This window comes from Mercenaria mercenaria, chromosome 7, assembly GCF_021730395.1.
Source record: "Mercenaria mercenaria strain notata chromosome 7, MADL_Memer_1, whole genome shotgun sequence".
Taxonomy (NCBI): Eukaryota; Metazoa; Mollusca; class Bivalvia; order Venerida; family Veneridae; genus Mercenaria; species Mercenaria mercenaria.
The window spans coordinates 10023617-10036814 of NC_069367.1; the positions used below are offsets into that span (position 1 = coordinate 10023617).

The 13198-nt window shown below is 35.6% G+C and overlaps 2 protein-coding genes across 2 annotated transcripts in view; both read right to left on the reverse strand.

Moving 5' to 3' along the window:
• Window positions 1-6833, reverse strand: part of LOC123555056 (thrombospondin-1-like) — a 57659-nt gene extending 50826 nt beyond the window's left edge. Inside the window, exons 1-2 of the mRNA XM_053547542.1 lie at window positions 6786-6833; window positions 6354-6422 (exon numbers count right to left, since the gene is read on the reverse strand). The gene's annotated coding sequence lies outside the window, so the exon portion shown is untranslated. The remainder of the gene's footprint in view (window positions 1-6353; window positions 6423-6785) is intronic.
• Window positions 1-13198, reverse strand: part of LOC123555054 (A disintegrin and metalloproteinase with thrombospondin motifs gon-1-like) — a 51083-nt gene that overhangs the window by 22888 nt on the left and 14997 nt on the right. The window contains exons 13-16 of the mRNA XM_053547032.1: window positions 6786-6865; window positions 6105-6228; window positions 4991-5119; window positions 2188-2358 (exon numbers count right to left, since the gene is read on the reverse strand). Of these exons, the coding sequence (XP_053403007.1) occupies window positions 2188-2358; window positions 4991-5119; window positions 6105-6228; window positions 6786-6865 (504 nt within the window). The remainder of the gene's footprint in view (window positions 1-2187; window positions 2359-4990; window positions 5120-6104; window positions 6229-6785; window positions 6866-13198) is intronic.

Sequence of the window (13198 nt, forward strand, 5' to 3'; positions counted from 1 at the left end):
CAGAGTTCAGCCAGAGTAGTCAGAGTAGCCAGAACTCTGGTTAATCTGGCTAGTCAGAGTAGCCAGAGTTCAGCCAGAGTAGTCGAGTAACCAGGATGTCAATTGCTCTGGCTACTTTGGCTAGCCAGGGCAGCCAGAATTTCCGAGATGTCAATTGGTTCTAGCTACCTTTGCTAGCCAGAATAGCCAGAGAAAATACTGTAATACCTATTGCGAAATGACCCTTTTGGTACTCTCAGGTCTGATTTTTTTAGTGTTTTATATGTATCAATTGTATCATGGTACCATCGTGCATCGCGGTTTAGTATTAAATAAAAAGTCACGATTGTCCAAATGGAACGCCGTACATAACAGTGTGAAAATGGTGAAAAGTCAATTTACATTACTGAACAAAATTGATAGGTAAGACTAAGTCAGATTAAATGATATTTAATAGTTATCATTATATATTGAACGACCCTCATACACTATACTTGAATTTTTTTAGCTCGTGTCACTGTGTGACAAGATGAGGTTTTGTGATCAACTTTTGCCTTGTCTGTCAGATTGAGTCAGGCTCAATGACAAGGGTTAAGATATCTGGTCAGCCAGAGTAACCAGAGTACTGGCTACTCTGGCTACTATAAATAGCCAATTGAAAATAGTTATTAACTTGAAATTCAGTTTTAAACATGCCATTTAGAAAGAAATAACATATTAAGTTTCAAGTTCGAATTCAGTTAAGACTGAAAATGTTTTGCGAACACACACGGGACCTGGCTACTCTGGTCAGCTACTCTGGCTACTCTGGCTGACCAGAGTAGCCAGAACATGTTAAAACCCTAGAAACTCTGGCAACTCTGGCCAGCCAGAGTAACCAGAGCTACTTTAATTAACCACTTGAAAATAGTTATTAACTTGACATTCAGTTTTAATATGCTATTTACATAGAAATCACATAGATCTATTAAGTTTCATAATCAAACACAGCTAAGACTGAAAATATTTTGCAAACGCGGTACCTGGTTACTCTGGCTACTCTGGCTGACCAGAGTAGCCAGAAAATGTAAAAATCAATAGAAATAGTAGAAACTCTGGCTACTCTGGCTGAACTCTGGCTTCTCTGTTTGAAACAGCCAGAGTAACCAGAGAAAATGATATCTTGGTGACTACTGTTGCTACTTTGGCTGACCAGAGTAGCCAGAACATGTTAAAAATCTAGAAACTCTGCCTACTCTGGATGAACTCTGGGTACTCTTGCCAGCTAGAGTAACCAGAGTTCTGGATACTGGATGAACTCTGGCTACTCTTGCTGAACTCTGGCTACTTTGGCTGAACTCTGGCCACTCTGGCCAGCCAGAATAACCAGAGTTATGACTTCTCTGGCTGAACTCTGGCTACTCTGGCTAGCCTACATCGCCTACCATTCCCCGATTGTTGAATTTCTATACACTGCTTGTAAAAATGCAAAACAATATGATGACACTCACCTTTGTTCACGTTCTTTTATCGCGACGTGCACTATCTCGGAAGTTGCGACAGAGCAGTTTTCCGTATACCTCTTAAAAAGGTAGCTCTGTAGTTTACCAGGCGTGGTATATGTCATACACTTTTCGTATGACATGTCGTAAACTAGAGAAACCACTATCCCATCGACAGTACATATTGAAGAATGAACTGTTAATCTTGAATCTTGTTTCACAAAGTGATTCCGCGTATCTTATGTTTTAGTAAAAATGTGCGTCAAGCATCTTTTTAACTATTCGTGTTCGCTTAAATGCACATATAGACGAATGTGCAACTGTATAAGAACTCACGAAAACCGTTCAATGATTTTTCTTTTAGAATCATTTCTAAAACCATTTTCATTCATCATTTTAAGTTAAATGATATAACTTGGGACACTGAGACATTCGCGTTTAGTTTGGTAATGTCTCGCCTTCACTTGATCACGACTGTATTACAAGGTTAGAAATCATATAGGGTAGGGATCTGTCTCTGAGATGCAGATGCGTAAGTTTACAAAAAGAGTAACAGCTACATGACTTAAGGGGCAGTACCCTCAGTTCTCGACCATGTCGGTAAATTATTCTTAGGAAATGGATATAACATGTACACAAAACATACAATATCAGTTTTAATGATATTTCTGGTCTAGTGTCGGGGAAAATGAAAAGCTTGAAAATTTCAACATTTAGTAATGGTTACCTGGACAAGATTCCTCGGTACAAGTTTGTACCTCCTGTGACATTCCCGCACAGTCGCGGCCACCACCTGAAGGACTTGGTTCAGTGCATTTGCGTATCCGGGTCTGAGTACCATTTCCGCATGTAACATCACATGACGACCATGTAAACCATGTTGACCAAGATCCATCAGCTTTAATCAGATATATGAAACTGCATACTGATCTGAGGACACATATACAACCCATATAGAAAGTTTCGAGATAAGTGTCTTTGTTAGTAAAAATAACGATTAGTTCTTTATCCTACCCCGTTCCGATATTTAGTCTAAGATATAAATACGTATTTGAAACAATCATTTTAATTAGGCCAGATCTTCAAAGCACGTGCTTGCTACAGACAAAAGCCTATAGTTGTTTAAGTACTGAAATGTGTATAGAGTAAACTGTATCATGAATGTATATGTCGTAGGCCAAACTTTAATCTAGGCAGATCCGGAATCGGTCTACATTAAACTAGAATTTGATTTAGACCGATTCAGGCTCTGCCTAGACAAACTAGAATTCTAGTTTAGCTAGACCGATTCCGGATCTGCCTAGGCCAAACTAGAATATTTTTTATAAACTTAAAATACTTGTGATAGATGAAATTCCATATATTTTTTTCATTAAAGCATTGAAAATTAAGAAAAAGCTCTATTTACAAGGGATAATTAATTGAATTGTTACAACATGTGCCAAAAACATATAATAAAACCAGATATTTCTCCCTAAAATATCATTATCAATTCCTCTTGAAGATTATCTTCAAGTTGTTTTAATAGTAACTATTATAAATTGAAGGCCTTTCTTCTCCAAGTTTGCGCAGTTGAAGAATCTCTTTTATTACAATTACCTAAAACTAATAAAATATTGTCTGTTTTCCATCCATTAGAATGAATTACTTATATAAATTGCTCAAAAGAAACAAAAAGTACAAACTATACGTCATCACCAAAATCCCTTGTTATATTGATGCCCCTGTGAGGTGAAAACTAGCGTGTATTTAGCTTAAGATACTTCAGCGCACCCGTATTATATGCTGGATTTGTACGGGAGCGCTGAAGTGTACTCCGTATGGAAATCATACCAATGACCGTGCCAGAAATCTGACACGCTCGCGTTTGTACATATTGAAAGAAATCAGCAGCATCACTTTTTAATCCGTTAATTATAGTAAAATCTACAATTGTGCCATATTATACGCATCAAAACCCATAACTGAAGGCAGAAATATCTGACAATTTCGAACTGGCTTGAAACGTTTTACTTTACACCGCCATCTTGCTCATTTGAAATACGAGACTGACCTTTCACCCGCGCGAACCGCTAAGATAGCACTTACATGTGCCGCTTCGTGTTTGAAGTTGCATCAGCGTCCCGGTGACAAAAAAAAATGGAAAAAGGTAATTTTTTATTGAAATTGATTAAAATTATTATTTTCATACTATTATTTTTTAGATAAATTCTTAAGAAAACTAGTAATGTGCTATTTTTTAACCTGTTAAAGGTGCATACAATATACGCTTCGTGCGTTCGATATTATAATATTCGTCCCAACTTCGGTGCTATCCGTATGTTTTACTGAAATAAATTTTGGTTAAATGTCTAAATATCATTATAAGTGTGTAAGTGAAACCCGTACTCGTCGTTCGTATCGGTGGCTCAGTGGTTACAACACATGACTAGTATGCGGGAGATCGCTGGTTCGAGAACATTTTTAATTTTCATTTTTAGTTGTTTATTGATTTATATGATTGTTTTAAATTACAAAGGGACACGTGAAAATTGAAAATGACGAGCTTCACGATTAAATGTGTTTCGAACTGAAATTTTAGCGATCGAAACTGAATCATGAATATAGCTTGTTGTAATAAATATTTATGAAATTTGTAATATACTGAAATGAACTGAAAATAAAAAATAATATGAAAAAAAAAACAAATAAAAAAAAGAGATAAAAATAAAAAAATCCTTGTAAAAATACAATGGAAGAAATATTGGATAAAAAATGTACATGTACCAAGTGTTTGTTGGAACTTGTGAAAAAAAAAAAATCACAGACCCTACACGGTTTCGATCTTAAGACCTCAATGTTTCAAGCTATTGACAGTGACCACTGAACTATCGCAACTTTCGTACCTCCGTTAAATATTTACTATTCAAATTGCAGGTTACTTTCCGTACATTGTATGGAATGTACCGAAAATCAACCGAAGATAAAATATTCTGTGACAGGTCAATAAAATAGAACAATATGTTTAATTATTTTTTTGGTTTACAAGGTGCTCTACATGTACATTTTAGCAGTTTGCGCGGTGACGTCATGCGAGAATCTCGTAATAGCTCTTTAACAATGGCTGCCGAAATGATGCAGATTTAAAAGTGACTTGTAAAAATCGATGATTCTATTGTAAGATTTGCTTGCAGAATTTGGTAAATGGTGTTAACTGATATACAAGTAATTACTTTATCAAGATACCCATACGTTTTTGTTCAGAATTTCAGTTTGACTACGTTTGCGATGAAAAGTTGGACGACTTTTTAATTTGGTATGGTTTCATAGTAGGCCTGGTCCAAAACTCTAAAATCGCATCTATGAAAAAAAAAGTGAAAAAGCGGCATTTAGAGTTTTGGAAGCCAGGACTAGCGTGTATTGATATGTTTATTCTTAAACAATAGGATTCCAGTTTGGCATAGGCAGGTCAGGAGTCGGTCTAGCCAAACTAGAATTCTAGTTTGGTCTACGACAGATTACATATATCTTCAAAGGAGTTTTTAATTTACCGTAATCACACAATCCGCAAAATCTCTCACAAACGGACTTGGCATGGTGGGTATCAACACATATATTAAGAAAGGAACCAACACTTTTACAGTTGACATCAGTACCATCAGAGCACTCTTTGTCTGAAACTATAAAACATCCAACCATGCGGTACTTTATTTATACTAAAGCAATCTGTTTTGCATTTCACTTACTAAGTGTCTTTTCATACTTTTAACCTACTTGCCTTGCACTGTCATAAATACCCGTAAGGATATAACAAAATATACACAGACATCCAGGCAGAAAGATTGACTAGGTAGAAAGGTAAAGCGATACAACAACACGACAACGCAACACTTCACACACCAATGCAAAAAGACAATGACATGATGGAAGATACTGTTACGGGATTATGTCTCGATGTAAAAGTATTGTCGTTGTCAATAGCACGATACGTTTCAATGTCACAACGCATTGACGTGCGTCATATTGCATTATCGCAATATCATTTAGTATGTCGTGCTTAGTGCTCTGCACATTTGCTGGCACTGACAAACGACAACCTGGTACGACGGACGACAAAACAAAGCAACACTCGATATTATGAGCCACTTTCAGTGGAAAAGTAACATGCATTAGAATTTGAATAAAACAATAGCCACCTGAAATTGTCATAGCCACGTGGCACTTGGCATAGTAACCTCTGGGTATTTCAGGTTTGGTCATCTCTAATGTGAAGATTGAGCCAAAAGGAGTCTGATATCATTTTGTTTGGTTGCGGTTTATGCATCCAAAGAATTTTCCTACGATTTATTTAACTGCACAACCCACAACTGCAGTTTTACTGTGCCATGAGACGGTAGTAAAACGTCGCACCGTAATTGGACCTAGTGTTGTTAAATTTCAGATCATGAAGCTTAATGAATGTCTTTAAATAGCAGTTTTCCGCGTATGATTGTGCTAGTGTCATGGAGTGTTGCACTTTTAACGGCCTAACACATCCAATCAAACCGCGTCTGATATTATGATGTTTGGGTGCGTTCAATATTTCCAAAGAATCTTCTGATCAATTTATCTAGTCTAAGTTGTTCAGAAACTATCGAAATAATATCATATAGACCAGGAACTTACATGTGTGTTGACAAAGCTGTCTGTTACAGTGTTGGTTCTTGCAACATTCTGAACAAGTTCCGTCGATGTTGATCGACCAACAATAGATGCAGAACCAGCGTTGTTCCCATCTTGTATTATCGAACTACATTTCTGCAAAATATTTGTGCATATCAACACTTACATTTGTGTCATTTGTACTGGTAACTGTTCACATGATTTTAATATATTTTGTGTTTAAAACGATTTAGTAAAATATTTTCTCATTACCGCTTCTTCTCGGCATCCAAATGAATACAACATTCCGTGCGGCGTCTGAATGTGGTCGGAGAAGCAAATCTGAAATAAAGAAACCGTAAATCTCACCCATCTAAGAGACATTTATTGATATCTATTTGATGTGGAACTATTATAAAAACACTCAAATGGTTATAATGTGCATATTTTGATATACACATATTTTGATATCAGTTCATACTTTCTTTGTTTGACAAGGGAGTACAATAATCATACTACAAAAACTGCAGAAAATGGGCAAGCAGTGTCCAGATGAATAGAAATTACAGTTAAATACTTAGTATGTAAGTTAAATACCTAGTATTTGACTCAGGCATATAAGATAAACGACTGTGTACGAAATGCTATTATTTTACGGGACATGACAGCAGAAAGTGGATGAAAGCTCATACAAAGTATACATACCTCTCCTGCATTACAGGTTGTTGTAGATTTGCATTCGGACACGTAGGTTGCATTGGTGCACATGTAACAATCAAGGGCATCTAAATATATAAATGACAACAATTCTAACACAAAGCATCTTAAAAAATTAGTATCCACAATAAAATTTCCAAACGATAAAAATAATTTATAAACTGATTTAAGGCATTGGACCCCTAATAGTAATGTTTTAAAAAATGGCATTTGCTTGGTATATTCTTACAGATGATCGTGTTTCGCACTGTGTTGCAATCTTTAAACAACTTTTACTGTGCCGTTTTTATCAATTTTCTGTAATTTATGGTATTTCCTCAAGCTCAAGTAGAGACAAATTTCACAGTAATGGCCACTATCCAAAAGGTTTGCAGAGAATTCTTTATACCTTTAATTTTGATAAAGGAAGGGCATCTACAAATATTAAAGACAACAATCTGTTTGAAATTAGTATCCCTTTGCAATAATACATTAATGTCAACAATAAAATTTCCTAACGATAAAAATATTATATTAATTGATTGAATAATTAAGCGATTCTCAGACTATGATTTGTAATAGATAGTCTACGTGTAACTTGTCCGTTACACGCCAGCAGACATGACGTATGTCTGCAATATAAATCTATTTGAAATTTATTTAGCTTAGCTTTTTTCAGAGTGTTATTTGTGATATATAATTATTTTACCTACCAGTACATGTTGTAGTAATAGTTAAGAACACCAAGGCCAAACAGTCTGAAATGTTGTAAATACTCAATACTTAGGTTCATATAATTGCATTTGTCAAAAACTTTTACTTCGCCAAATTGAATAACGACCATGTAAATACAAAGTAAAAGATATTTAGGAACTACATTTTTGAACTCCATATTGTAAGTACATATCCAAGATAATACCCTGAAACATACAACAGACAAAATGTGGAAACGATATTAAATGCATACTGATAAATTATAAAACGGTATTTGAAAATGTGCCGATACATACAGAGTCTAAACTCCATTTCCGTTGTTCCTTAAATGTCTGAATTATAGTAGACAACTCTTCCTAACTGACTTTTTTCCAAACGGTAGCAGCGAAATGACAATGTTCTTATTTTTCTAACCTTATAAAGATAACATTGGAGCACTGTTGTAGACATACGAACCTCTTCTTGATTAATAATTAATCGTAAGGTAAGTGTCCTTGTTGTCTATCAAACCAAACCAAACCTTAAAATGGTATAAAGTCTGTTCTTTCCCACGACATCAAATGTTTTGAAATGTGCTATGGGTTACACGATCGAAATACTAAACTTAACTACACGATTGAAATACTAAACTTAACTAGAAGCACAGTAAGTTGCACTGAAATGACAAAGTCCCTATTTTTCTTATCTTGTAAGGAGTTACATAACATTTGACAGATTTAAACGGCACATCGTGACAAACCTACAATCCTAGTACTGTTTAATTAATCATTATACGTACATAGTCCATAGACTTTAATTCAAATTATAGAACAAAACCTTTTAAAACGCTGTATGTTCTTTCCCACGACACACTAAGTGCCTAGGGTTTACACGACCGAAATACTAAACGAAATTAGAAGTAACTTACGTCAACAGTTATGTAGCTTTAGTGCAGTTAATGTTACTGCTGTATAATACACAAATGTATTCGTATAAGTTTGCACTTATATAAGTTTTACCGTAGTAAACATTTGAATTTTACAATGTTTTACATCAGTGTTTGTATATTAGAGGATACGTTTATTGAGTAAACTTCATGAAGGTTACACAGTATGTCCATAAGAACTCGGTTAAGTTACTATACATTGTATTTTTCTTTGTAAACACATTAAATAAGCGGCCGAATTTCTTGATAGTCCTGTCCTCAGTACCTCCCGTGTGTAAAAAGTCTAAAAGCTACATTTCATATCAATATTTAGATAAATATCTGAAGTATCATGGTACATTTTTAGAAATTCAATAGGCGTCCAAGATGACCGCAAAAATTGTAAAAACAATTGATGAACACTGTTTCGTCATAATGTATGGAAATTCAAATACAATGTAGTTAAAATTGATCCTGATCTGATGTCCATAAACAATAGAAAACGCATTTTGCCACCAAATGATTAAAAAGTGATATTTCTTTTTTTTTTCATGAAAATGATCTATTGATAAAATATGCATATTTCTCACACAAAATGCATCATTCAATATAATTATAGCAAGTATCGCAGATTAACTTTAATTCTGTATATACCATTGTAACAATTCTTTCCAACACAAATGTAATTTCATCAGTTTCCATACATCCAGTCTATACAATCTTCTTAGATCAAGTGAATATTTATCGGATAAGGACCTACAATACTGTTAAATGTTTAATCCCCTCATTCCTACATTACTGTTACAGTTTTGCTTGAAATAATAGAGCGTCATGATACAACATACAACACTCTTACGGCCCATTCTTCTAAAAATGGTGCCAAAATGCCATCACGAATAACGGTAGGAACATATTTGCTGCAAGGTGAACTCTGTCGAGAAATAGTGGAAAGAACTCTTCAGATGGAGTGAGAAATATTCAAGTACAATCTCTGGCTCGTGGATTTTTCAAGATCTGTACTTCCCCGCGATTGGATCCTAGCGCGGACAGTTTTATGAGCCGCGGGGATGCGCGTTTTTTCCTGCATCTCTATAGTATATTTTACAGCTTCCGCCGCGACCAAAAGCAATAAAACGATTGAGGTGTATTGCGAAGACATATCGCAGCGCATCGCGGTGAAGTGCTGGTGGTTCGCGGTGAAATGCGGTGTATCGCCGCGATTTACAGGTAAGAGAATGACGGATGATCTAAATGCTACATGCAGTGTAGAATGCATATAAACTGACTGGATTTTCAATATTTATGATTTAGAGGAAAAATGAAGTAATCTTTAATAATAATAATTGCAAACATGTTTTGTACGAATCCTTTCAGTAACACGCATTTTCATAATGTAAAATTCATCTACTTACAAAATTTTGAACAACTGTCTTTAAATAAAATAAGGCATTATTTTTACTTCAATGGTCTATCTATCAACTTAGGTTATTCCTTATTTGGAAAAATTCGAAAGGAATTAGAATCTATCATATTTTAAACCGGTGCTGGTTATTTTTCAAGATGAAGGACAATTCCAGTTTCTTTAGTCTTACATTACATTCACTACGAGTGAATATTTTTCGGAGGCGTCCGTTGCCGAGTGGCTAAGGTCTCTGAATTTAAATCACTTGTCCCTCACCGATATAGGTTCGAGCATCACACGGAACGTAGAATTCTTCTTGTGAGGAAGCCATCCAGCTGGCTTACGGAAGGTCGGTGGTTCAAGGTGCCCTTCCGTGATGACAATGCACGGAGGGGCACCTGGGGTCTTTCTCCACCATCAAAGCTGGAAAGTCGCCATATGACCTATCATTATGTCGTTGTGACGTTAATCCCAACAAAAAAAAAAACAAGACAAAGTATATATACATGACAAATAAACTTTTGCTTTGCTTTGGGTTAATCGCTGTATTTCAATAATGTAACGGGCAGTTAACCTAAACAGTCTTCCTCGATTCTGTAACAGTACTAATATGTTCTCCGTTTATAATTGCCAACCTCTCTGGAGGACGAAATGACCTCAGGCACAATGTTATCAAATCGTCTTGGAGAACATGTGTCACAATACGACCCCGTGATCCATAGACCTGCTTTCTCCCTATTAAGTTAATCCGTCGGTCGGCAAATAATTGACACGGTAGTGTTTAAGCTGAGATGAAGCAAAACCAGTTTTAGATGGTATTCTGTCGTACAACAATCTTTTATCATGAGTATTATTATGTGATTCTTTATAAATTGCCAGTCCATAGTTTGGGCTATAGGTCAGTACTTCAACATAGGTTTGCTGGGCTAAAGTCAAAAGTAAAAACAAATTCTATGAAAAAATATTCGTTATATCATTTAATAAACCACTATCTGAATGGTCCAAGGAACCAAGAGTAAATAGTTTTGTCTATTGACCGTCAAGACATTCAAATGCAAATGTACTTTAAATACACATTCCTTAATCAAATATATTCACAAAAGACACAGTAGTTTAGCTTCAGAACGACCGTTACTTCCTCAAGATTAGACTAGCCTCTAGACTGATAATAATATTGCTACATTTTCCTTTTTTGTCTAATTCCATTTCAAAGAAACAAATGCCAGTCTATTTTAAAGATTTTCACAGAGGAATGATGGTAAAATTATGATATTGGACGTAGGATATAGACTAGCCCAGTTCACTACATTCAATCATAAAAATGTAAAAAGATATATCATAGTCTAGGAGCTAGTCTACCTCATGATGTGGGATCATTTTGTTGCATTTACACAAAATTTAAAACAAAAACTCAGTTCTTGTTTCAGTTGTGTGACTCATTTAGATATCACCATGTTGATACTGTGCACTCTTATGAAAACGAGAAAGACATAGGAGCTGCAATACATGCCGTAGAGTGACGAGGAAATATAAGTAGAAAACAGCTCTTTGTGACCACGAAAATCAACAGGATTTATCAACATTCGGTTGATGTCAAGCTTTCATTGGAAGAACCGCTCGAGGATTTATAATCTAAATATGTTGATCTTTTACTAATACATTCGCCTTGGGGATTAAAGCATCACGGGGATTGGGATACAAAACCAATGAGGAAAGACGGAACATCTGATTGCTACTCATATGATTTAAAACGAATATGCCGCGCCAGGGAGGATACAGTTAAAAGTCAACTCGATTGGACTATCAAGTTACAATGAGTAACTAACACAAAATAAAAACTTTTATTTAATGCTAAAATACAACGGCAAAATTTACAGTTTGAATACCATGCTTATTACTAATAAAATCAGTAAAAATCTTTCTGTGACGAGAATCAGATATCTTGCACAGCTTATGCAACCCTTGGGGCCCCAGGAAAACCTATGTGGCACGCATCTGACAGAGATAGCAACTGTCTATCATTTGGACTATAAATTTCGCTGAGAAACTTACAGAATGTTCTTGTCTAATGCTAGAAGTCGAATCCAACCGCAGAATTTTCAATTTGATTGCCATGCTTATTACGAATAGAATAGAATCAGTATAAGACGAGAACAAGGTATCTTGCACAGCTTATGCACTCCTTTGGGCTCCAGAAAAACCTGAATGGCACGAATCTGACGAAGCTAGCAAACGTAAACTACTATTAGACATACCAGTTCTCACAGACTAGATATTGCAGCTAAATATGAGCACATACTGTGGTTTCTCCTTTAAACGAATATTGCGAAAAATGTTGAGGGTTTGTCTAAAGTTTCGATTAATATATATGGTATAACCGATTTCGCACATGGTCTTCCTCCATCATCAAAAGCAAGATAGTCGTTTTATGAATAGTATCGGTGTGACATCAAACCCCAAAACAGAAAACAATCGAATACCAAAAACGTAAAACGTCTTTGCTTGGCCTTTATCTAGCCACGATACTGCAATTTTTCATTTAAAGTTCTCCTCAGTTAAACAATACATTTGCCCCTCGTAACAAGGCAATGGGATAAATTATGTACAGTGGAATAGCACTTTGTATTTTTTTTACAACCCGCATATGATATTGATATCATATAAATGTTTGCGACGTCATAGCTAAAAAGTTATACTTATAACCAAGAAAACAGTTATTACACATTCATGCCGGGGATAACTTCTACTTTAATATGATATCAAAATCATATGCAGGTTGTAAAAAAATTACAAAGTGCTATTCCACCTTAACCATCACGATTTCCATTCTATCAACTGCTGACACTCGATGTAATAATGCCGAGGACCTGGTTTCTCAATAAAGCTAAGTACCAGACTATTTGTGTCGTGCGACGTTGAATAAAAAAAGTCAACTGCTGGATACAGAATGCTTTCTTTGTGTATTCAGCAAAGCTTACTTATTGTCATCAGTGGTAACCCACACGTGCAACTTCTGTAGAAGACTGTAACCTTTCGTGGAAGGACAGTGCAATAGACAAAAGACGCTCCAATTCCATGTTATGTAAATGTTAGTTACTTGAGTGGGTGGGAGGAACGGCGACTCGTACTCACGACCTTTTGTTTTGAAGTCAGACAGTGTTATAACTGGAACATTGGGTCCGCTATTTCATTTCTGTTTGTATGTTATCTTATTTATAGTTGCCGCGGATAACCCCCAGAACACACTTAGTAAGATTTTTAATTGGATGATATCCGGTTCTAGAAGCTTCCATGGTTTTTTTATAGTGACATATGTAAAGCATAAATATACAGGACTTTTATCCCAATGCTAGAGATTTTAGATGGAAGAGCTGGGTCTTTAACACACCATTATGTCAAATC